The sequence below is a fragment of the Mustela lutreola genome, chromosome 12 (assembly GCF_030435805.1).
Source record: "Mustela lutreola isolate mMusLut2 chromosome 12, mMusLut2.pri, whole genome shotgun sequence".
Lineage (NCBI taxonomy): Eukaryota > Metazoa > Chordata > Mammalia > Carnivora > Mustelidae > Mustela > Mustela lutreola.
Window position 1 is genome coordinate 49,675,594 of NC_081301.1, and position 25,246 is coordinate 49,700,839.

The window sequence follows — 25,246 nt, forward strand, 5'->3', positions numbered from 1 at the left end:
GCCTTTGGCTCAGGTCATTATCCCAGGGTCCTGGCATTGAGCCCCACTTTGGGATCTCTGCTTAGTGGGGAGCCTGCTTCCCTTCCTCTCTCTCTGCCTGCCTCTGCCTGCTTGTGATCTCTATCAAATAAATAAATAAAATCTTAAAAAAAAAAATCCTTGCAAAAATTTATGAAGGAAGCACAACTATACTTTTTTCTTTTCTCAACTTAAAAAAAGTATTTTTAAAAAGATTTTTATTTACTTATTTACTTGACAGAGTGATAGAGCACAAGTAGGCAGAGTGGCAGGCAGAGGGAGAGGGAGAAGCAGGCTCTCCACAGAGTGGGGAGCCGGCTGAGGGGCTCAGTCCCAGGACCCTGGGATCACGACCTGAGCCAAAGGCAGATGCTTAACCAACTGAGCCACTCAGGCGCCTCTTTTCTCAACTTTTCAAAACTCATCTAGAGAAGTAGAACATACACGCAAAAAATATTTAGGTTTAATATATTATATATATATTAATACATAAATTCATATAAGTTTAATACGCTTTCACGAAAAGAGCACAAACATGTCACTAGTGCCCAGCACAAGAAAAAATTAGCAGTGGGGCCTCTGGGTGGCTCAGCTGGTTAAGTGACTCTTGCTTTTGGCTCAGGTCATGATCTCAGAGTCATGAGATTAAGTGGGGCATCGGGCTCCTGCTGAGTGCAGAGCCTGCCTGGGATTCTCACTTTCCCTCTCCCTCTGCCTCTGCACGCGCCCCCCACCCCCACCCCTTGCCTCCCCTGTGTGGTGTGTGCTCTTTCTCCCGCTTCCTTTTCAAAAAAAAAAAAAAAGAAGAAGAAGAAGAAGGAGAGAAAAAATTCGCATCACTCAAAGGACCTTTCATAACTGCACCCAGTCAGTAGTCCTTATTAGCCCCCAAAGGAACTGTCCTCCTTACTTCCAACAGCAGAGTTTAGTTTGCTTGTTTTGTACAGTGTTACTTGTCTGTGGTTTACCTTAAACGGCAGATGATTACAGGTCTGATCGTTTTCTTTCATTGCTACATTATTTCCTCTACCTTGTCTCTTGAAACATTTTAAGCCCCAGAAAAGTTGAAAACCGAGTATTGTGAACACCCATATGTCCTTTATAGAGCACCGAGGACTATTAGTATTCCTGCTTTCTGGGTGAGGGAGCTAAGGCAAAGAGAAATGAGGTAACCAGCCGAGGTCATGCCTGTAGGATGTAGTCTTGCATCATTTGCTGTTTACTCAGCTCTAAGACTGTGAGCAAATCCCCTAATGTGTCTGAGGCTGTTTCTTCATTAATAAGATGGGGTTCCAGACTGTTCCGAGGCTGAAATGTGAGGAACATGCGAAACTGTATGTGAAGAGTACAGGGGCTCAAAAGGCGTATTAAAAACACAGGCTCCTGAGTCTCACTCTCCAGAGATCCCCCGCTAAGCAGGTCTGGGGAAGGAGGTAGAAAGTTGAACAAGCACCCTAGGGGACTCTGACTGAGGCTCAAATCCTCTCCCACAGTACCAAAAAAACACTAGTATGAAACAATGATTCCCAAACTTCAGAGGCTATCAGAATCACTGCGAAGACTTGGACATTATTCTTGCCACTGCCTCCACATTCAGTGACTTGGGAAGACAAAAGAGGGTTGTAGGTGCTGTGTAGGCTTGGCCTCTTTAAGGAGGATGCATGACTCAAAAGTAGGTGAAAGGGAAAAAAGAAGTAGGTGAAAGGGCAAGAGTGTTAGGTTTCAAAATGAGAGGTCAAATCGGAGGGAAGTAAAAAAATAAAAAAGAAAAGAAAAGAAAGGAAGAAAGAAAAAGATCCAAGGAGTCATTACTCAAAAGTCAATACATTCTTACTATTTTACATCAGACCAGGGGTTAGATTCACTACTGGCACACCAAACATCTGCTTACAGCTGAAACAAAGCTGGAACTCAAAAAAGAAAAAAAGAGAGAGAGAGAGAGAGAGAGAGAGAGAGAGAGAAAGAATTTGATTGCTTGAAGCATTGAAAATGTCAATCACATAGCGGGGGGAAAACCTAAAAACCAATTCAGTGCCTTTTTGGATTTTCAAACATTTATCTTACAGTTTGGTATTGTGTTTTATTTTGAATCATACGGTGCGAGAGGGAGGGAGAAATACCGTATTTTTCAGCTGAGGGAATTTATATGTATGAATTTGGTCTTGTAGAAGGGATACATTTTTACTGGGTCAGTTTGGAGCTTTAAATATGATCCCCTGCCACCTGCCAACTGTCCCTTGTTTACATTCCCCCTGCAAGAAGGCAAGAGGGCCACGGACGGCAGCAGCCCCGAATATCCCCTGCTGCAGGTCGCTAGTATCCCCTGCCGCAGGTCGGGGTGCGGGAGGGGAAGTCCACGGAACTCCCACCCTACCAGGGCCCTTGTCAAAACTTGTTTGCTCAGATCATCTGCTGCAAGTCCCTGCATTTTAAAGGCAAAAAGCCTGGAACTCAAATGTTGGCGACTTAACTTCCTAACTATCTTTAAAAAGGCATAACCTACAATTAAAAAAAAAAAAAAAAAAAAGAAAGAAAGAAAGAAAGAAAGAAAGAAAAAAGACCATCTTGCATTGTCAGCACAGACCGCTATCATTCTGGAGTGGTTACGTCTTGCGTGTGGCTCAGAGAAAAAGGAGGCCAACCGACGGTATTTCAAGACCCTTTTTGGAAACTGCGACTCAGCTTTAAATGAGAAATACATTTGAAAAACTGACTTTAAAAACACAGAACCATAAAACAGTCTCCACGGGTCCGTCTTCGGGTTAGAATTTCACCAAACTTCAGAAGTGATTTACTTGCTAAAAATAAGCCTAGGAGCCAGGGTTTGCGTTTTTTAAAGAGCGTCCTATTTTGAGGACTGACGGGAATCAACAGGTTACTGCCCATTGGGGCGCGCGACTCCGCCGCCACCAGCCTCCCCGCCCCCCCGCCCCCAGCAGGGCGCCCACTCCGGGCGGGGCCTGGGGCAGTTCCGCGTCCTGGGCCGCGGATCACGTGCGGCTGAGGCGCGGAGGGGCGGAGCGGGTGGGTATAATACAGGCCGGTCGCCAGCGCCCCCACTGCGCACGCCGCGCGGGACTCGCAGGGTCGTGAGCTCTCCGCTGCAGTGGGTCGGTAGGTGCGCGCACCCCGTTCCGTGCGCCGCGCACTGGCGCGGGGACCCCGCGGGGCTGTAGGCTGGGACGGGGTGCGGTGGTCCCGGAGCCAGCCCGCCTCGCCGCCTCGGGGCGGTTTCCGGGTGGGGGTCGGGAAGGGGCGGTCTCCTGGGCCTGCGTTTTCCCTCTTGGCTTTTGTCCTTCGAGTCTCTTCGCTCGCAGCTGCAGTGCGGGTGTAGCTTCTGGGCTTGGTCGCGGGGTAACGGTTTCCATTTGTCCCGCAAGTCCGTTACAGAAAAGGAAATGGGCTAGCAGATCTGCTTCAGCAGAATTTCTTTAGGTAGTAGCGATAGCGAGGCTGTGGGCACTGGCGCCTGACTTGCGCCCTAAGAAGGGCTCTTACTCATTTCCTGTAGCGCTGGGACCCTCGGCGCGGGCGGAGCGTGAACTGTCTAGCTTTGACCGGGCGGCGGGCCCGGGCTGTGCAGGTTTTTTCCCCACTCCGCTGCTTAGCAGTGAGGCGGGTTCATGTGGGTGTATACGGGTCACTGGAGGCACAGTTTACGTGGAGGAGCCTCCTGGAGTGTTTCTTCAGAACTCTCGTGCTTAGTTTCTCCTAGACTAAATGCAGTCTTTCCCAAGGAAGGAATAAATCCCCCCAGAGCCTTGATAGTTTTGACCGCCAAAGATGTCTTGTACTTGAAAGCTCTCTTTTTAAGTAATGTATGCACCCAGCGTGGGGCTTGAGCTCACAACCTCCAGATCAAGAGTCACCCGCTCTACTCACTGAGTCCCCCAGGCACCCCTCTCTCTGGTTTTATTTTATTTTATTTTTTTTAAAGATTTTATTTATTTATTTGACAGAGAGAAATCACAAGTAGATGGAGAGGCAGGCAGAGAGAGAGAGGGAGGGAAGCAGGCTCCCTGCTGAGCAGAGAGCCCGATGCGGGACTCGATCCCAGGACCCTGAGATCATGACCTGAGCCGAAGGCAGCGGCTTAACCCACTGAGCCACCCAGGCGCCCCTCTCTCTGGTTTTAATACGGGGTTTAACTTGGTTCCAATGTGTTTGTGAACAGATGATTCTCTTCGAAAGGCATTTCTAGTATCCTGGTGAATAAACAAGACCAACATATCAACGGTGCAGGGTCTTTGCTTTTATTCCCTGCAGATCCTCTCTTCTCTTGGAACTTTACACATAATGTCTGAAAGCGGGTTTGCCCAGGGGGAGAGCTGAGAGCTAGAGAGTGGGGAGAAGTGCAGAAGACAACCTCAGCTTGAATTTTTATCTCTTCTTGAGATTCGCTTTTACTTGGGAATGAATTTTAGAGATTCTTGTCCTGGTGTCCTGAAAGCAGTGTCTTTCCCACAGATCCTGTTTCTCTGAGAAGAAAAATGGCATCTGTTGCAGTTGATACACAACCGGTATGAATTTTAAATAGTGTCCTGATCCCTTTCCCTCCCCCGGGTGTTTTGAAGGCATTAACACGTCCCTCCACTTGGTTGCAGAATGTGGTGACTCGGGTAGTCAACCTACCCTTGGTGAGCTCCACGTATGACCTTGTCTCCTCGGCTTATATCAGTACAAAGGATCAGTATCCGTGCTTGAAGTCTGTGTGCGAGATGGCAGAGAAGGGTGTGAAGACCATCACTTCTGTGGCTGTGACGAGTGCTTTGCCCCTCCTCCAGAAGCTGGAACCACAAAGTGAGTTCTGATTTTCTTCCTTCAAGATTCAGTCCCAAGGGAGGGGCGTCTGGGTGGCTCAGTGGATTAAAGCCTCTGTCTTTGGCTCAGGTCATGATCTCAGGGTCCTGGGATCGAGCCCCAGATCAGGCTCTCTGCTCAGCAGGGAGCCTGCTTCTCTTTTCTCTCTGCCTACTTGCGATCTCTGTCTGTCAAATAAATAAATAAAATCTTAAAAAAAAAAAAATTTCAGTCCCAAGGGATGGGGAGGGGTGAGCCTGGAACTGGCTGGAATATGTGAATGCCAGCCTTAACACTCATAGTACACACAGGCAAGGTCAGGGAATACTTCGCCTTTACCCAGGCACTAGCCGCCTTTCCTTAGAAACTGCCACATGGCCCTCATTGTTCTGGAAGACCTGCCTCATAACAATAGACCATCAGGAGAGCGAAACAGTTACCTAGAGATGCCTCTGTACTGACAGCTGAGATCACAAGAGGAGCTAGTGGGTGAACTGAAATAAAGGACTTCATGAACTATTTTAAAAAGTAATATCTTTCAGGGATGCCTGGGTGGCTCAGTTGGTTGGATGACTGCCTTCGGCTCAGGTCATGATCCCGGAGTCCCAGGATCGAATCCCACATCGGGCTCACAGCTCCATGGGGAGTCTGCTTCTCCCTCTGACCTTCTCCTCGCTCATGGTCTCTGACTGTCTCTCTCTCAAATAAATAAATAAAATCTTTAAAAAAAAGTAATATCTTTCAGCTGCAATTAACATAAGCAATTCACCCACTTGAAGTATACAATGAAGTGTTTTTTTATTTTATTCATAGAGGTGTGTAAGTATCTTTGCAATCGATTTTAGAACCTTTCCCATCACTTAAAGGAAGCTCATACCAGTTTCTGTTTAGGATGATGAAAAAGTTCTGGAAATAATAGGGTGATAATTACACGTATTGTGAATGAACTTAATGACAACAAATTACGTATTCTGTATACCTAGGAGTGGGACTGCTGAGTCCTCTAATACTGTGTAAAGCTTTTGAGGAACTACCAGACTGTTGTGCAAAGCCCCTGCTCCATTTTACAGTCTACCCAGTAGTGTATGAAGGGTCCATTCTAACCGCCCTTTTTTTAAAGGTTATTTATTTATTTATTTGACAGATAATCACAAGTAGGCAGAGAGGCAGAGAGAGAGGAGGAAGCAGGCTTTCTGCTGAGCAGAGAGCCCAATGGGGGGCTCGATCCCAGGTCCCTTGGATCATGACCTGAGCCAAAGGCAGAGGCTTTAAACCACTGAGCCACCCAGGTGCCCCTATTACCAGCTTTTTAAAAAAATTTCTTTTTGAGATTATTTTTTTAACTGCTTGAGTAAAGGTTTAAATCATTCTTCTAAATGGTTGGATCATGGACTTTTGGGACTATAAGGAAGCTTTAGAGCCTGGTTTTCCAAACTCTGCTCCTTCGCAGATGAACTTACTAGTGCATGGGTCATTACTGGAAGGAAAGCTTAGATTTAAAACTGGGCCTTGCTGGCCAGATCCAGGGTGTGCTGTTTGCATACTGTTGGCTGGTGACAAACCGGAATATGCCGCCACTTTTGGAAAGTGTAAGTGGGAATTAAAATGGAATGGGAATGCTCATTTTGGGAATTTCAGTTACTTCACTCCTGGAATGATGGTTCCGGTGAAGCCTGGCTTCCCTTGGCATTAACTAATCCTTAGATACCAGTTGATGAGGAAGAAGCTTCTTAGCCAGCTTTTTAACCTGGCATGCTGCTGCCTCTGCCTGCTGCTTCCTTCCACCCCCGTATTTCCCTGTCTGTAGAAAAGAGTTGGCAGCAGCCTGCTGTTGAGCTAGACACTAGGCAGTGCATCGATAGTAAATGAGGAACAACAGTTTTGCCATTTTTTAATAATAAGGCCCAAGTTTCAAGGTACACTGTAGTATTTATTCATTCTTAACTGCACTTAACGTTTTCCCCATTTGCAATTCTTCTAGTTGCGGTTGCCAACACCTATGCGTGTAAGGGGCTAGACCGGATTGAGGAGAAACTGCCTATTCTGAATCAGCCAACAAACCAGGTGAGCTTGGTGGGGAGTACTGAGGCTTGCTGCCTCGTATGTCTTCATCTCCGTGTTCTCTCTGTTGAGCGCAGGCTGTGCGTATCATAAACAAAAGATACTCTCTTCTGAATGTGTTTTTGAAAGGCCACTCCCTTCCTTGCTGAATTACTGTCAGGTTACCGCTAAGAAGCAGAGATGAGCTAGCCACTTTTGGACTAGAATGCTTTTAGTTTGATCTTTATTTGTGGTTTTGCCTCTGGATGGTACTGCTCTCACAAGAAACTGGTCCCCATGTGGTGTTAGATAAATGCGGGTGTGGTGTTCAGAACCTTTTCTTACTTGGTATCCAGTAGGATGAAGAATGACTGCTCTGCCCCTGTGCAGGCCTCCTGGGACCCTGTGCAGGCCTCCTGGGGCCCTGTGCATCAGGCCAGGTGGGCACGTGCCGTACCTCTCCGTCTGCCCACAGCCATGCGTGAGCTGCTTTCCCTATAAGTATGTCAACATGGAAAGTGCCCTTTCTTCTCTGTAGTACTCTTTGTGCCTTAGAACACATTCATCGAGTTTAAAAAAATACTTTGTGACAAATTTTACATCATTTTACCTCAATAGCTCCTCCAGCAACCCTTGAATGGTGGCAGTGGCAGGTAGGGGAGATAGAGCTGATGAGGAAATGGAGGCTTAGCCAACTCTAAGTGACTTGCCTCACACCTAATGCTGGAAGTGAAAGGGCCAGATTCCTCCTTCAGCATTTCAGTGAGGCTGCGTAGTTGGTGTTTATGGCTGTGCTGCTCCTCAGCCCAGTGGTGTGTTCTCTATTTATAGGTGGTTGCCAGTGCCCGGGGCGCTGTAACGGGGGCAAAAGATGCTGTGACAACTACGGTGACAGGGGCCAAGGATTCCATGGCCAGCACTGTCACTGCGGTGATAGACAAGACCAAAGGAGCAGTGACGGGCAGTGTGGAGAAGACCAAGTCTGTGGTCAGTGGCAGCATTAACACAGTCTTGGGAAGTCGGATGATGCATCTGGTGAACAATGGAGTAGAGAATGCGCTCACCAAATCTGAGTTGCTGGTGGACCAGTACCTCCCTCTCACGGAGAAAGAACTAGGTAATTGGTTAGGGCGCCTGGGTGGCTCAGTTGGTTAAGCGTCTGTCTTCGGCTCAGGTCATGATCTCGGGGTCCTGGGACCCTGCATCGGGTTCTCTGCTCAGTGACAAGTCTGCTCCCTCTGCCTCTGATCTGTCACTTTTGCTCTCTTAAATAAGTAAGATTTTTTTTTTTTGTAAAGAACTAGGTAATTGGATTTTTGTCTTGAACTAATGGTTTATATCTTAAAAGCAGTCTTTTAAAACGGCTCCATTGAGATCTGCTTCATATGCCATAGAAGTCACCTGTGTGAGTCTGAGTTAGAGTGCCCAGCCATCACCACAGCCCAGTGGTGCCGCATTTTTGTCATGCCAGAAGACCCTTTATGCCTGTTTGTAGTCCCATCTCTCTTTTCTTTGTCAGGCAAACGATAAGGTGTGTCTGTAGACTTTTCTCCTAAAGTAGGCTTAAGTTTCACGTTGAATACCACATAGTAAGTTTGGAAACTCTGGAGAGAAATTACCCTAGAGAAATTTTCTGTAAGTGGATTGTCTTTAATGGTCTGCTTTATACAATCGTTACGCATTCAGTGCCAAATACGATGTTGTCCGAGAAGCTGACTCGAATGGATTGAGATGTGTTAGATGAAAATGCAGGATGCAGTGATAACTGTTGGGTAGTTAAGCCCAGCAGCAGGCAGGAGCTGTCTTGGGGAAATAAGAGCGTAATTCCTAGGTGGGTGGGTAGAATGGACCAGGTAAGATCCAGATTAGAGGCCAGGCCTCATCACTAGCTGTGACCCCTTATGCCCCCCCCCCCCTTTTATTCTGATTTCAGAAGAAGAAGCAAAAAAAGTTGAAGGGTTTGATAAAGTACAGAAGCCAAGTTACTATGTACGATTGGGATCCCTGTCTACCAAGCTCCGGTCACGTGCCTACCAGCAGGCGCTCAGCAGGGTTCAAGAAGCCAAGCAAAAAAGCCAAGAGACCATTTCTCAGCTCCATTCCACTGTGAATCTGGTGAGTAAGATATCATTTAAAGGTAGCCAAGGTGAGTTGAGTTATTTCAACAAATGAGAGTAGATGCAGTCATGAAATCTAAGAATTTTAATCTTAATGAAAAATCCAAGAGTAAAATGGGCAAAGAGGATACTCACAGAAAAGCAGGTATAGATAGCTGAACTCTAGGAAGCAATGTTCTCTTGGCCTCTCACACTGGCAAAGCTTGACGCTGTGGGTAATGAAGTAGGGAACGGAAGGAGTTATGCGTGTACTCGTGTACTTCTGGGGGATATAGGGACTGTCTGGGTAAGTACATCTATGCCTTGAGCAGTTTCATTTTTGGAAGTGTATCCTGTAGATACTTGCAGTAGTTTTGAGTTGCAAAAACTTATAAGCAAGGCCTGTCAAGTTATAGGAAACTAAATTGCTACATCATAAAGGAGCTATTGTGTAGCCTTTGAAAGTTGCCAAATTACAGAATCATATGTCCTGCCGTTTCTTGGAAGGGGAAAGAGGTAGCTGGCAACAGGGAAGAGGAGGTTTTAATTCCTTTTCCTTCAGTGATTTTATCTTCTGTGAATATATGTACTAAATTTGAGTTGCTTTCCATCTGCTAAACTGGAGATAAATTGGAGACTGTGGTTTAGTAGTGAAACAGGCAGTAAAGAACTAGGATTACCTGGCTGATTTACAAAAAAAACCAGTAAAATTAATAGCAGGGATCTCTCCTTAAACTCTCATGGAAATTTTTTTATATTACCTGATTGATACCATAGACCTGAGAACAACAGGCTAACCTGAATGACTGGTTTGTTCCTTCGTGTTATTTCAATGCGTTCTAGATTGAATTTGCCAGGAAGAATGTGCATAATGCCAACCAGAAAATTCAAGGTGCTCAGGATAAGTTCTATCTCTCTTGGGTGGAGTGGAAGAGAAGCATTGGCTATGATGATACAGATGAGTCCCACTGTGCTGAGGTAAGACATCTCCCCTGCAGTTTCTGAGGATGTTCTTACTCAATTTTTCATTCTCATTTTCCCATCATTCTCAGAAGATCCTGTCAGAAGTTTGAACATGACTATGTACCTAGGTTAAGTAACAAAAGACTAAAATGTGCAGTAACTTGAATAATCTACAGACACATATATTACCCGTAACAGAAAGTAGTATTTCTGTGGGAAACATGGGCCTCCCCCTCCTACTGGGTACAGACCAGACTAGTGGGGGATACAAATATTTGTACTGCTTTTGATGACACAAACAAGATGCTAGTGAACACAGATGAAAGGAGCCTAACTCAGCCTTAGAGTAAGGATGGGTGAGTCAGGGCTTGCTGGAAGAGCTCCGTGCTAAGCTGGGATCTCCTGGGTGCATAAACTAGGTGAAAGGGCACTAATGTTCCGGATGTAGCAGTAGCACACTGTGGTCCTAGGAGGTGGTTCTTTGGGTTGCAGCAGCTTGTATGCATATCTCTGAAAAGTGCATAACACTGCTCTACTCAGGGATCTTATGTGGGCTTTTAAAAGTCAAAGAATTGGGCACATGGGTGGCTCACTGGGTTAAGCCCTCTGCCTTCGGCTCAGGTCATGACCTCAGGGTCCTGTGGTCGGCTCTCTGCTCAGTGGGGAACCTGCTTCCTCCTCTCTCTCTCTGCCTGCCTCTCTGCTTGCTTCTGATCTCTGTCAAATAAATAAATATACTCTTAAAAAATAAATAAATATCTTTAAAAAAATAAAAAAAGTCAAAGAATCCACGTATATGTGGACACAAAACCCGTTTACTGTAATTGAACTGATGGATTAAATAGCATTGTTGGAGCCCCTGCTGATTTGTCAACTGTTGTATTTTCAGCACATTGAGTCACGGACTCTGGCTATTGCCCGCAGCCTGACGCAGCAGCTCCAGACCACGTGCCACACCCTGCTGTCCAGTGTCCAGGGGTTACCACAGAACATCCAAGACCAGGCCAGTCACCTGGGGATCATGGCTGGTGATATCTACTCAGGCTTCCGCAGTGCTGCCTCTTTTAAGGAAGTGTCTGACAGCCTCCTCACTTCCAGCAAGGGGCAGCTGCAGAAAATGAAGGAGTCTTTAGATGACGTGATGGATTATCTTGTTAACAACACACCTCTCAACTGGCTGGTAGGTCCCTTTTATCCTCAGCTGACCGAGTCTCAGAGTGCTCAGGACCGAGGTGCACCGAAGGACATGAGCAGTCAGGAGGCCCAGCAGCCTCAGCACAGAGCAGCTTAGAGCTGTCCTTGTCACCAGGACGGGTGCAGCCTGCCAGAGACTTGATGTTGCCATTAACCTGCTAGACACCTTTGAGTTGGAGAAGCATTTAGCTAGAGAAAAGGTCCTCAGTTGTAATCACTTCTAACTGGAGTCAGAGCCTTAAAATGTTTGGCATTAGATGAGTTCTGTTGTTTACCTGGCTGGTAAGAAAAGAAGGCTAGGTTGGTCAGAGTCTCTCCAGGACTCCCAGAAAGTTTCCATGAATTTATGGTCTCATTCATTGTTACCATTTTTGCTGTTTGTATTGAATAAAAGTACCTTCCCCTGGGCTGTGCTGTGGGCTAGTGTCTGCTTTATGGTCTGATCTGAATAGGCTGCTTCTCACTGGTTTGTCTCACAAAACATGCCTGTACAATCTTTTTTTTCCCCCCCTATGAAGGAAGGCGCCCTATGTATTCAATAAAATTCACTGCAGAACAGATCAGTTTTATGTTGTGTGTTCCATGTGCTTTTGTGTGTTGCTTTCCTAGAGCTGCTTGGCCTGCATGACCAGGTTATTAACACACGTACATTAGTTCCAGTCAGCCCCCCAAGGAATTGGCTAGCGCAGTAACATTGGAAGGCTAGTGCTAGGAATCGAGTCTTTGGTAGCAGATTGTTTTAAGATTTCATTTATTTAGATTTCCTTCATTCATTGGACCAAGAGAGGGAGGGAGAGCAAGCACAAGCAGGAGGAGCAGCAGGGAGAGGGAGAAGCAGGCTTCCTGCTGAGGAAGTCGGAATGGCTTGATCTCAAGAGAAGGGATCACCAACAGAGCTGAAGGCGGACGCTCACCCAGGCTCCTGATGATAGGTTTTCAACAAAATAAAGCTAATGTGTATACAAGAATTTTTACGAGGGGACAATTACTGCCTTTATCTCCCCACATTTTTTTTTTTAAACTTGAAGGATTTTACTTGAGAGAGAGCAGACTCCGCACTGAGCAGGGAGCCAGCCTCAGGACTAAGTCCTGGGACCCTGACCTGAGCCAAAGGTAGACGGTTAACTGACTGAGCTATCCAGGCGCCCTATTTATCTCCCCATTTACTCAACCTTGGGAGAGGGGTTTTTAAGCCAGTACAAGGCTGCTCATTGCTGCCTGCCCTGCTGGAAAGGAATCAAAAGTTGAAAGGAAGCGAGTGAGTGACACTATATAAAGGCAGGCATTTTTTGCTAAAGGGCTGTTAAAAACTGTGAGCCCTGAACTATGAGACTGGTCAGTGTCATTCTCAGCAGGCCTGGAATTGGCTGTGTCCTCATTTTGGGAGAAAGTCACTCATTAGTTGGTGAGATACTGTTGGAAGACCAGATGGGAGTAGTCAGACTTTAGACCCTCAGCAGGAAAGCTGCTCACTTCCTAGGTGTTCAGACTTGGAGCCCCTCGATGTTGGTCAGTTGGGAGGGAATCTCACGAATCTCCTTAACAACAAAGCTGCAGTATGCTGAACTGTTAGAGAAATAGTTTGCAAATGGTGAAACACAGCAACGTGCTTCTGTGTGTTCCCGCTACAATAAGGTTAGCAAGGCTGCTCTTCAGAACTGAAGTCTTAGGATTTGTCTCCCTTTTCTACCCTGGCTCCCCCGTTCTCCCCAAGAAAACAAGGAGGCAGCATATAACTACATGCACCTTTGATGTAAGACCCATCAAAGCTTACAAAAGTTACAAAAGCTTACAAAGTTACAAAAGAATTTTCCCCTTGAGGTAACTCCAGGAATCAAATGTATTGGAAGAGAGGGACTCCCTTAGAGGCTTCTTGAAGTTGAGAGGTGACTTTGTTTCCAGGAAGGTGGTGAAAGTTCCAGGACTTTGTTTCAAGGCCACCGTTCATGGGCTTCCAGAATGGAATCTGTCCATCCACACGCCCATCTGTCCCCAGTAACTGGCATTTTCTAGAGCAACTGTCTACCAAACACTTCTTTTACTAGGACTTACAGGGTTTTTGTTTTGTTTTGTTTTTTGTTTTTTTTCATAATCCAAGTGGACCATGACCTTGCCCCTCTGCCTCAAAACTCCAAGGCTCCTATCTTGTGGTTTATTCTAAATGGTTGAAAATTACATGCCCTAGACTACACATACTTTCTTAATCCTGTTTCCCCATCATAAAAGTTGTAGTGCCAACTGAATTGCTATCGAAATTGGGACTGTTCTCAAACCTTTATGAGGCAGACAATGTAAAGACTATTCTTAGCTTCCAGAGGAACACCACTAGCCCTCATTTTTTGCCACGTGCTCTGTACGCTTGTAGTTCTGTCTGTCCTTGGGTCGTGAGTCTGTGCCTATGTGCATTCCATTCTGTTCTCAACATGTCTCAAATCGTGATCTGTCTTCTTAGAGCTTTCTTGTTGCATAAATGGGCAGTTTTGGTTTAACAGACTTTTCCCCAAGGAGGACAGTTCTTGGGAGGAAAAGCTGAGTAAGCACAGTAATTGGAAGGTTTAAACATTTGGCTGCATGAAGGCTGGCATGGCATGCTTGAGTGTTCAAAGATGTTTTCTCCTTTGCATGTAATAAGACAGACTGCTTAGTTCTGGGTAAAGATCAAAGGAACATGGCATACTAGCCATTAATTCCTTAGACTTAGCTTTCTCATCTGTAATGTAGAATTACTGATGCTCTCACAGAGGAAAGTGAAATGTTTGGGGATGGGGAATCATTTTCTGTTCTGCACTAGAAGCATGGGGACACCACCTGTGGCGCAGTGACATACAGTGTCTTTACCTTGCTAGTCCAGTGTAAGCACATATTACCAGGTGATTAGGGAGATATGTCCACTTTGATAAGGCATTACAGATACTAAAGAGCTAATGAAGTGAAAAGGGAAAAACTGAAATTTGGTCTATTTGACCTTTTCCTTTTTTAAAGATTCACTTATTTGAGATAGCAGGGGACACAGGGAGAGTGAGAAGCAGGCACCCTACTGAGCAAGGGGTCTGAGGGGGGGTTTGATCCCTAGGACCCTGGGATCATGAACTGAGCCTTAAGGCAGATGTTTAACCAACTGAGCCACCTGGGGGTCACTAGAGCTACTCCTTTCAGAAAACCATTTAGCTCATGGAGGTGGCTGGTGAGGGAGGGAGGGATACAAAGCAGGATAGATACTTGTGCATAAATTTTTCAAGAAATGAAGTGTAAATGATGCCTGGGAGAGTAGATGTGGGGGTATGGCATGGAGGGTCCTTTGCCAGTCTGGTCTCCTGGGCTCTTACGGAGTTGGGACTGGGTGAGCTCCAGGAATGACCTCACACTGAGGTCTGCATGGATGATGGTCTAGTGAGGTGTAGATAGCTGCATTTTTCTATATTTATAGTTGCATTAAAAAATTATTTAATTCACTGTTTGAGTTTGTAATAGAAGGCATGAACTGTGATGAGAATGGAAAGACCAGAAACATCCCCCAGAAGGTATTTATCGTCTTAGGGGAAGCTTGTTGATGACTGTTCAAGTAATACCTGGGGTAGAACACTACTTGTCCCTCCCTCTGGCCCCAATCTGCTAATTGAAAAATTCCCTACCTTTTTTTTTTTTTTAAGATTTTTTATTTATTTGACAGACAGAGATCACAAGTAGGCAGAGAGGCAGGCAGAGAGAGAGGGAGGAGGAAGCAGGCTCCCTGCTGAGCAGAGAGCCCATCGCGGGGCTGGATCCCAAGATCCTGGGATCATGACCCGAGCCGAAGGCAGAGGCTTTAACCCACTGAGCCACCCAGGCGCCCCTCCCTACCTTTACTATTAAAAAATTAACCTGCAGAATATCAAAGCAGTACAGGAATGGCAGGGCAACAATTTGGGTTTTAAGTTTTATTGGCCAAAGCAAAAGAGAATGCTAACTTAGGGGATATTTCCTGCTGGGGGTGGTGGGGGAGTTTTGATGTCTTCTAGAACTTAAAGTGAGGAAAGTAGGGAACAGTGTTGTTAACTGACACTTTACAAAAGTAATGAAGAGACTAACTGGTATTTCCATGTAGATAATGATGGAGAAACAGTTACATTCTGCTTTCATTTCTGTTGGGTATATGCGTGAGAGTGGCATTGGGAGGGGGTCATGTAGTCACTGTGTCTAACTGAACTGCCAGACTGTTCACACTGTTTGCTGCATCTTACGTGCCTGCCAGCAAGCTATGGGGGTTCCGACTTCTCCACACTTTCACCAACACTTGGTGAAGCCAACGGCTTAAAGAAAACTTAGCATTGGGCACCTGGGTGGCTCAGCTGGTTGAGCGACTGCCCTTGGCTCAGGTTGTGATCCCAGATCGATTCCAGCATCAAGTTCCACACTGGACTCCCACCTCTATGGGGAGTGTGCTTCTCTCTCTGACCTTCTCCCCTCTCATGCTCTCTTGCTCTCTTTCTCAAATAAATAAAATTTTAAAAAAAGCTTAGCATTATAAATTTTTTTTTTTTTTTTTTTTAAGATTTTATTTATTTATTTGACAGAGAGAAATCACAAGTAGATGGAGAGGCAGGCAGAGAGAGAGAGAGAGGGAAACAGGCTCCCTGCCGAGCAGAGAGCCCGATGCGGGACTCGATCCCAGGACCCTGAGATCATGACCTGAGCCGAAGGCAGCGGCTTAACCCACTGAGCCACCCAGGCGCCCAAAGCTTAGCATTATAAAGAGTAGATGTTTCGTTTACGCTGGCTGGAGCACAGGAAAACTGGAGCACAGGAATAACATCATCAGGGAGCATTCTCCTGTCCTCTCTCTATGCCAGGGATTATCAACTGTAAAGATTGATAGAATGCAGATTCCTGGGTTCCACATCTAGAGATTCTGTTTACTAGGTCTTGGTGATAGTACCAGGCACCTGCACTTTTTAAAATCATCCCTTCAAAAAAATAAGTTAGGGGCACCTGGGTGGCTCAGTGGGTTAAGCCGCTGCCTTTGGCTCAGGTCATGATCTCAGAGTCCTGGGATCGAGCCCACATCAGACACTCTGCTCAGCAGGGAGCCTGCTTCTTCCTCTCTCTGCCTGCCTCTCTGCCTGCTTGTGATCTCTGTCTGTCAAATAAATAAATAAAATCTTAAAAAAAATAATTAAAAAAACCAATCTAAAAGCATCCCTTAAAAAAAAAAAAGAGCATCATCTCTAGTGATTTCTGCTGCAGTTGACCTACGGACTACTCTCTGGGAAGCAAAGGAAAGAGGAAACAAATTAATTTTTTAAAAAGATTTTTAAATTTATTTGACAGAGATCACAAGCAGATAGAGAGGCAGGCGGGAGTGGGGGTGGGGAAGCAAACTCCCTGCTGAGCAGAGAGCCCAATGTGGGGCTCAGTCCCAGGGATCACAACCTGAACTGAAGACAGAGGCCTCAACCCACTGAGTCACCCACGTGCCCCAGAAACAAATTACTTTAACCTTTGACAAAAATAGGACTAGGGTTACCTGTAGTCCTCTCCAAATAAGACCTTCAGTCTGGGTTCTGTAGTGTCCTAAGACATACTTTTGGCTTACCTGCTCAAATGAATACACAGGAGCTAACAGTGACTAGGTTCACTTTAATTTTGTTGGGATGATTTCCTACGCTGAGAGTTCTAGCCACTTCCACAAACTTAGCTAAAGAGAAATCATTGGGGTACGAGAGGGTGTTCTACAGCAGGGAAGGGGATGTGCACCCGGAGGTAGTACCCACTGTACCACACTGTTCAAATAAAGCAGAACCAAGGCACTCCCAGCTCTCCAGCTTGCAAGCACGTCAACAGGCCACACAGGCAAATCTATTTTGAATGGTAATAGATTTAGAGAGAGAGCACATGCACAGGGTTGGGAGAGGGAGAGCTAGAATCTGTAACAGACTCCCTGCTGAGCGCCAAGCGGACCCCAGGCTCCAAATCACGACCCTGAAATCGTGACTTGAGCCGAAACCAAGAGTTGGACATTTAACTGACTGAGTCACCCAAGTCCCCCAGTATTTTTATTTCTGGAACAGTCTCATCTATCCAAGGCCTCAGGCCACCAGTAGGCCACCTTTAGGCAAATAGGAAAATGGCCCCTAGTCTCCGTATGTGTAGCGCCACCTTCTGGAAAGTTGTCATAGTAAATACGGGACTCCAAGAAGTGAGATGAGAAAGGTGCCCCTCCCTAAGGTCATATGCTGAGCAACCTGCACAAAGGTACACAGAGCTGGGCGCCTGGGTGGCTCAGCTGGTTAAGCAACTGCCTTTGGCTCAGGTCATGATCCTTGAGTCGCAGGATCCAATCCTGCATCTGGCTCCCAGCTCCATGGGGAGTCAGCTTCTCCCTCTGACCCTCTGTCCTCTCACTGTCTTTCTCTCAAATAGATGAAATCTTTAAAAAAAAAAAAAAAAAAGGTATACAGGGTCACAGAAATCCTAGCATGGTCATTTGGTTTCCTTGGAAAGAATGTGTTGCTAGCTTCCTGTCCTTTCAGTAATTTTGTAGTCTATCTGTTTCTGAGTTTGGCCTCTAACCCTGAGGGGTGTTCTCTGCAAGAGAATATTTACACTCCATCAGTGGTCTAGACTACACTTGTTCTTGTCAGTGAAAAACGGGTTCATTTTATAGGTGTATGAAATGATTTCTCTTGTGCCACATTTGTAAAAACCTTGTAGATTTTCACCTGTAGATGATCAGGCACAACTGTAACATTTTACTGTAAACTCACTGTGGAAACCTGATGGACTGTGACAACCTCTTGGTTGCCCCACACTCTATTTTATTCACAGCCCCCAAGTAGGTTTTGCTGGTAGCCAGGAATTTAATGGAAATTAGACACTCTGGATCATTCTGGATTTATGGAGGAGGAATTGTATGGCTCTTCTAAAGCATCTCAGGTACTAGAGGCACATTTTAAATTACTATTATTTTTTACAGCAGCACTCTAAACTTTTCCTCTAAAATTCTGAGAGTGAGATAATCAACCTTTTGCAAAGAATTCTGCTTTAGGCCAACAATTATTTAGCCTGTAGGTGACTTTGGAGGTAGTGTGTGTGTGTGTGTTGGTCTTTAAGGAACTAATGAAAATAAAAGCTACTGTTTATTAGGCCCCCTTTACAAGTTAGGCTCATTCTACCTTCATTCTTCATATGCAACCAAATGAATTAGGTGTTTTCCTCATGGGAGAGGTGAGGAAACAGTTTGAAAAGATAGAAGGATGGGGTTTAGATTGATGTCTATTGATGTCAAAGGGCAAGTATTTGTTGTTGTGCTTGTTCTAGCACTCTTCTTTTTTAAAAACTTTTTTCAAAGATTTTATTTATTTGACAGAGAGACATAGCAAGAGCGGGAACACAAGCAGGCCGAGTGGAAGAGGGAGGAGTAGTCTTCCCATCGAGCAGGATCCCAGGACCCGGGGATCATGAGCTGAGCTGAAGGCAGATGCTCATTGACTGAATCACCCAGGCACCCCTCTTTTTTTTTTTTTTTTATGATTTTTATTTATTACAGAGAGAGAGAGTGGACAAGCAGGGGGCGTGGCAGGGAGAGAAGCAGGCTCCCCACTGAGCAAGGAGCCTGCCTCAGGGCTCCACCCCAGGACCCTGGGTTCATGACCTGAGCCAGTTTAACTAATGGAGCCACCCAGGTGCCCTCCCCAGCACTGTCCTTTGGGAGAAAACTGCAGCTTGTCTCCTGTTTGGAGCCCAGAAAATTTCTTGGCCTGAATCTTCTTGTGTCATAGCTTCCTGTTCTCTTGTGTATTTGTTAAAAAAAAAAAAAAAAAAAAGGAAGTGATATCGGATGTTAAAAAAAATACAGTTAATATGGGGCACCTGGATGGCTCAGTTGGTTCGTGACTGCCTTTGGCTCAGGTCATGATTCCAGTCTGGGGATTGAGCCCCATAGAGGGTTCCCTGCTCAGCAGGGGAGTCTGCTTCTCCCCTCCCCCCAGCTCATGCTCTCTCTCTCACTCACTCTTTTAAATAAAATCTTTAAAAAAAACCCCAAACCACATCAACACCCCCCCCCCCCATACAATTAGTAGAGATAGTTCAGAAGAGAGCGCTAAGTCATGCATATCTTTTAACTAGTAAGGCTAAAGTTGCAATAGTTGACTTGTCTGGCTAACATTCTGAATGAGTTTGTAAGCTCATTGTTGGATTTTGTGGATGTCAGGTTGCACTGAATATTTGCAAAGTCAGCATTCATAAATAGAATGCAGTTAGATTTGGGCAAACTGAGAGCCTCGGGAACAAATGGTTTAAGTCTGTACTCAGACCAGACGTTTCTCTGAGCACCCGAGTTTGTAGGGAAAAGTACAACAAACAAGATTCCCTCTTATGGTTGGTTTTCCTTCTTCTTTTACTATTTCTTAATTGTGAAATATACACAACATCAAATTTACCATTTTAACCATTCTTAAGGGTACAATTCCATGGCATTGGGTACGTTCACCATGTTGCGCCATTGTTACTGCTTTACGTTTCTAGAACATTATCATCCCAAGCATAAATTCTGTACCTGTTAAACAATGACTCCTTTCTTTCCTCCCCCGTCTCTGCGTTTTGACGATTTTTGTTATGTTTCTGTTATGTTTTATGTTATGTTTTTTAGTAATGTTGCCTCTGGTAGGTGATTAGCCAATCTTTTTCTCTGCTGTCAAGCTTCCAGCCTTTCATAATTTATTAGACCTTACTAATTTTCTGCTTCTAATCTGCTGTTGGCTAGGAAACATCACTTAGCTTATCAAATTTGCATGTAAAGGAAGAGTTTCTAGAACTTATCCCTGAAAGCCTTTCCTCTGTGAAGTACTAGGACTTTGTGATGGCTCTTCCAACTATTAAAAGACCTTTTCCTTCCTCACTTCCTAGACATTTCCCAAAGGGTTTATATTTGTAAGTCGGACTTATGATAAAAGTAGAGCATTACTGTTTTTAACAGAATAGTAAATTAATAGAAGAATAACCAGAAAGGCCTGATATTTTGTATTTTAAAAAACACTTTCATTTAGTAAGTTCCACCTAGGTAGTTTCCTTTCAAAGAGAAGTTTCCTTAGTGCTTTTATAATATGATTGAATTGTGGGAATAAGACCATGAATACCTTGTTAGAAAGCCTGTCTACAGAGAAAGTAAGGGCCATTCACAAGCAGTTGTGTATCCAGGAATTCACCTGGACATGACTGCACATTTCGTTAGTGTTTTTTTAATATCCAAGATTCTTCTTTTTCAGGTATTTGATTTCACGGTCATAGACTTGACATCTGAGACTGATGAAATTCCAGATATCATAGCTTTGGAAGAGGAGGATGCATCAGATCACTCACATGCTAATGGTCCCGAGTCCTCTCAGGGCAAAACATTGAATAACTAACAAGAACATACTCCCTTTGGCTGAATACACAATTTGGGTCACATTAAACTTCATGCTTGCTCATGTGTTTATTCCTGAGGTTTTGGGGATTAACCTCTTGTGGGTTATAATCTCTTTCTTTCTTTCTGTTTGGCTACTTGGTCTTAATTGTAATGAAACTGATTGGTGTAAACTTTTGTAAGAGAACCTAGTTCTGCAGCATATATCATTTCATGTAATTCAAAATTTAATCACTGATATGCCTATAATAAAAATTGTGCTGTGTATAATGTTGAATCAGAGTGATTAAATTTTTTTTTTAAGATTTTATTTATTTATCAGAGAGAGAGGGCGAGAGCAAGCACAGGCAGACAGAATGGCAGGCAGAGGCAGAGGGAGAAGCAGGCTCCCTGCCGAGCAAGGAGCCCGATGTGGGACTCGATCCCAGGACGCTGGGATCATGACCTGAGCTGAAGGCAGCTGCTTAACCAACTGAGCCACCCAGGCGTCCCGATTAAATTTTTTTTTAAGTTATATATTGACACTTTTGTCTTTATTTTTGGCCTCCCAGGATGGGTATCTTTTTTTTTTTTTTCTAAAGACTATCTATTTATTTGACAGAGAGATCACAAGTAGGCAGAGAGGCGTGCAGAGAGAGAGGAGGAAGCAGGCTCTCCGCTGAGCAGAGAACCTAGTGCTGGGCTGGATCCCAGGACCCTGAGATCATGACCTGAGCCGAAGGCAGAGGCTTTAACCCACTGAGCCACCCAGGCGCCCCAGCCAGGATGGGTATCTTAATAGGTCTGTGGGTCAGTGTTTTTTTTTTTTTTTTCTTTTCTTTCTCTTTCTCCTAGCCTAGTGGTGGGCATCTGATTGAAAATAGATCAACTAGGAGGAAATATATGGCAAGGAGTAAAGACTGTGTGTTCTAATACTGGCTCTGCCACTTACTAGTCATGTGACTTTAAACAAGTTACTTAATTTCCTTATACCTCTACTTCCTCATCTGTAAAATGGGCATAATAGTAGAGTTTGTTATGAAGAATAAACAAATTAACATTTGTGAAAAGCTTAGAGCAATACCTGGTGTAAAATAGCATTAAATAAGTATTAAATGGTAGAAACAGTGGTTGACCCAGTAGTTTTGAGCATCCCTAGTGTCCAAATCGTAGTTTTGAAATGTCTTTTCCCACTAAAAAAAATCAGGGCTTCTTGGAGAAATGGCTGATTCCAGGTTTGAGGCAGAAAATTTACAAGATGATCCTTGAACTTCTTGCTACTCCAGATGGCAAGGAAACTGACTTGAAGAGTTTCCCATTGACTAAAGATAGGGCAGTTTGAACTTCAGTAAGGATAATAATTGCAATAGTTTGAACCCCATCAAGTGCAAACCCTTTTAAATATCGAAGTGTATCATTATACATATAAAAATTTAATTGGTCACCTTCAGGGGATAACAAACCAATTAACTGTTAAATAAAGGGAAAAACAGCCATCAAAAATAATTTAAGTCTTCCCATTTGCAAGGATGTGGATGGAACTAGGGGGTATTATCTAAGTGAAATAAGCCAATCAGAGAAAGACAATTATTATATAAACTCTCTGGTATGAGGAATTTGAGAAATAAGACAGAGGATCATAGGGGAGGAGAGAAAAAAATGAAACAAGATGAAACCAGAGAGGGAGACAAACCATAAGAGACTCAATCTCAGGAAACAAACTGAGGGTTGCTGGAAGGAAAGGGAGTTGGGGGTTGGAGTAATGGGGTGATGGATTTTGGGGACATGTGTTGTAATGAGCACTGGGTATTATACAAGACTTACGAATCATAGACCTGTACCCCTGAAACAAATAATGTATGTTACTCGATTGAACTACAATTTAAAAAAGAAAAAGAAAAAATTAAAGGAAAGAATGAATGATTTATCTTCCTTTATATATACACCTATATTTTAAAGATTTTATTGATTTATTTTAGAGGCAGGGAGGGGCAGAGTGAGAGCAGAGAGTCCCAAGCAGACCCCACACTGAGTGTGCAACCCAACACATCCCATAACCCTGAGATGAGACATGAGCAGAAAACAAGAGTTGGACTCCCAGCTGACTATGCCACTCAGACGCCCTGTTTTTCCTTATATCCTTACCCCTGGATAAAACAGTAAATGTGGGAAAATTTCTATCATATAATTGTTACTAACAAGAAAAAAATGATTATCTTGGACTGCTATAATTACCTTAGACTGAGTGGTTTACAACAGCGATGTATTTCTCACAGCTCTGGAGGCTGAAAGTTTGCAATCAGGACATGAGCCTGGTTGGGTTTGGTGAAGACCCTTCTAGGTTGCAGTAAATCCACTTCCCTTCGAATCCTTAAATGGTGGAAAAAGCAGATCCTTAAGCAAGCTCTCCTGTGACTCTTAGGACATTAATCCTGTTCAGGAGGGTTCCACCCTTATGATCTCATCTAATCCTAATTATCTTCCAAAGACCCCACCTTCTAATACCATCACATTGAAGAGTAGGGTTTCAACAGAGGAATTAGAGGGAGGGAGGAACCAACATTCAGTTCTTAGCAAATAATAAATTAGAATTTTGACATTTTGCAATGTCCACTATATTAATAGATCTAGGCATTCAGCATCAATGGCTGTCAATGGCATAAATAAAGCTATGTACAGATTGATGAAACAGCACCACCAATCATCTAGACTTGCCATAGGAATTATATCTGAATCTCATCAATCCCTCTGGATCTAGGGGTCAATTTGAAGGAAATACAGAGGGCAGAAATAGAAGAACATTTTGAACTACAGCAAATCTACAATCAGTAAAACCTAGAGTAAGGCATATTATTCAGGTCAAATAGCACCTGTTCCTCAACAGAAAAGTTGTAAGAAAAAAAGGAGGAAGGGAGAATGGAGGAAAGCCTGTATATTAAATGATAGTATTAAAAAAAAAAAAAGAAGAAAAAATCTGTTAAAGACTGAAAATTTAAAAAAAAAAAAAAAAAAAAAAGAAGAGGGCAAAGCAAGTATAAAAAGGGTAAGACTGAACTATAATGTCCAGAGAAGCACATTTAACTGGCAAAAACTATAAGACAGTGCAAAGGAGTGATTACTATAAAAGTGAGAATGGTGGCTCTTTTCTTGGGAAAGGAGGGGTTTCAGGAATGGCTGGAAAAGTTTTATTTCTTGTCCTTGGTGGTAGTTATAAGGTCATTCACCTAGAATGACACATTAAGCTCTTTTTTACAAGACCAGTGCTCTAACCCCTGAGCTATGGAGCCTAAGCTCTGTTTTAAAATGTAAGTTGGATTGCTGGCATATAAAGATTGAGTGGAGTGGCACATGATTTGCCATTTTCTGAACTTTACTCTCCTGGCCTTTCCATTCTTTATTTATGCTAGTCAATATCCATCGCATAAAGCCCCCTCCGAGGCAGTTTTGCTGCCAGATTTTTTCTTTTCTTTTTTTTTTTTTTTAAACATTTTATTTATTTGACAGACAGAGATCACAAGTAGGCAGAGAGGCAGGCAGAGAGAGAGAGGAGGAAGCAGGCTCCCCGCAGAGCAAAGAGCCCGATGTGGGACTCGATCCCAGGACCCTGAGATCATGACCTGAGCCACCCAGGCGCCCCTGCTGCCAGATTTCTTATAGCATTAAGAAGAAAGGTACATTCAGCATTTGAGGGCATACAAGAGGGCATTTTATTAATGACAGACCTGGGGCTTAGTGTTTAGATGTCGTTACAACCCACAGCTAGTGAGATAGGTTAGGATGGAACCCACTGCTTTTTCTTCTACACCGAGCTACAGTCCCAAAGCTCCGTTTTTGTTTTTTTGTTTGTTTTTTTAACCTGACGAAATCAACCAATAAGAGCAAAAGGAACCAAAGCCACAAAACAGAAGAAAGCGCCAAGCCTCGGAGCAACTGCTAGATCCGTTTGAAATTACGCAAACGCAAAAGACTTCGCTGGCGACGCACTGCACCGTGGGTTTTGTAGTTGTTCGGCAAGGCCTGGCGGGAAGAGATGGAAACTAGGGTGCATTGCATGGCGGGAAGTATAGTCGGCCGTGGAAGTCCCTCCTCTACCGGAAGCTAGGCAGCGCCAGCGCTTACCGCTTTTCCGGAAGCGCGGGAGTCTTGGTTTTTGTAGGTTCTGCTGAGGCAGCTGTACCGTAGTACCGTTAAAGGCTCCGTTTCCCTGAGACTTCATGGTCGTTTGAGGTGACATGGCTCCGGGCGACAGAGGAACAGGCGGTGGCAATGGAGGGGCCGCCGCTCCCTCAGGCTACCCGTAGGGAGGGAGCCTAAAGCCACTCTGAATCTCTCGGGCCTGTGCTTCCTTCTTTTGCAGTGATACCGCCTACGGCGAAGATGAGCTCTGTGTGGGTCACCTCTTTCGAGAAGGAGCATCTCTGGATGTATCTGCAGGCGCTCGGTTTCGAGCCAGGCCCGGCCACCATTGCCTGCGGAAAGATCGTGTCGCACACGCACCTCGGCGTGTAAGGAGCCGGGGTTGACGGGGCGGGGGAGTCGGAGCTGGGACGCGCTGGTGGGACCCACCCTTTTCGCGGACCTCGCTGGGTGATGAATCAAGTAGTCCCGCGGCTACTTTGTGCCGGCACTGGCTACAAAGCCCTTGCTCTTGGCGGGTGCCAGCCTGGTGGCAGAAACTCTCAGTCGCGGAACCGTGCCGGGAACGCTTTGTAAGGGGTCGTGTCTGCAGTTGGGGCAAGACTGGAGAGATGGCTTCATCCCAAGACTGGAG

The 25,246-nt window shown here is 44.7% G+C and overlaps 2 protein-coding genes across 5 annotated transcripts in view; both read left to right on the forward strand.

The window, feature by feature from the left end:
• Nucleotides 1–3,009: 3,009 nt before the first annotated feature.
• On the forward strand, nt 3,010–20,773 carry PLIN2 (perilipin 2). Of its 4 annotated transcripts, none has more exons than XM_059142007.1 (9): nt 3,010–3,132; nt 4,486–4,538; nt 4,623–4,818; nt 6,800–6,882; nt 7,690–7,975; nt 8,795–8,973; nt 9,798–9,932; nt 10,807–11,097; nt 20,357–20,773. In XM_059142007.1, the coding sequence occupies exons 2-9, from the start codon at nt 4,509–4,511 to the stop codon at nt 20,495–20,497; spliced, it is 1,341 nt and encodes a 446-aa protein (XP_058997990.1). In that variant the 5' UTR covers nt 3,010–3,132; nt 4,486–4,508; the 3' UTR covers nt 20,498–20,773. The 4 variants fall into 4 exon arrangements, with proteins under 4 accessions (XP_058997990.1, XP_058997991.1, XP_058997989.1 ...); XM_059142006.1 differs by having other exon boundaries at nt 3,045–3,128; nt 8,792–8,973; XM_059142005.1 differs by having other exon boundaries at nt 3,065–3,136; nt 8,792–8,973.
• A 3,750-nt stretch (nt 20,774–24,523) lies between these two features.
• HAUS6 (HAUS augmin like complex subunit 6) overlaps nt 24,524–25,246 on the forward strand; it is a 39,486-nt gene continuing 38,763 nt past the window's right edge. Inside the window, exons 1-2 of the mRNA XM_059141442.1 lie at nt 24,524–24,702; nt 24,833–24,980. Of these exons, the coding sequence (XP_058997425.1) occupies nt 24,853–24,980 (128 nt within the window). The 5' untranslated portion in view covers nt 24,524–24,702; nt 24,833–24,852. The remainder of the gene's footprint in view (nt 24,703–24,832; nt 24,981–25,246) is intronic.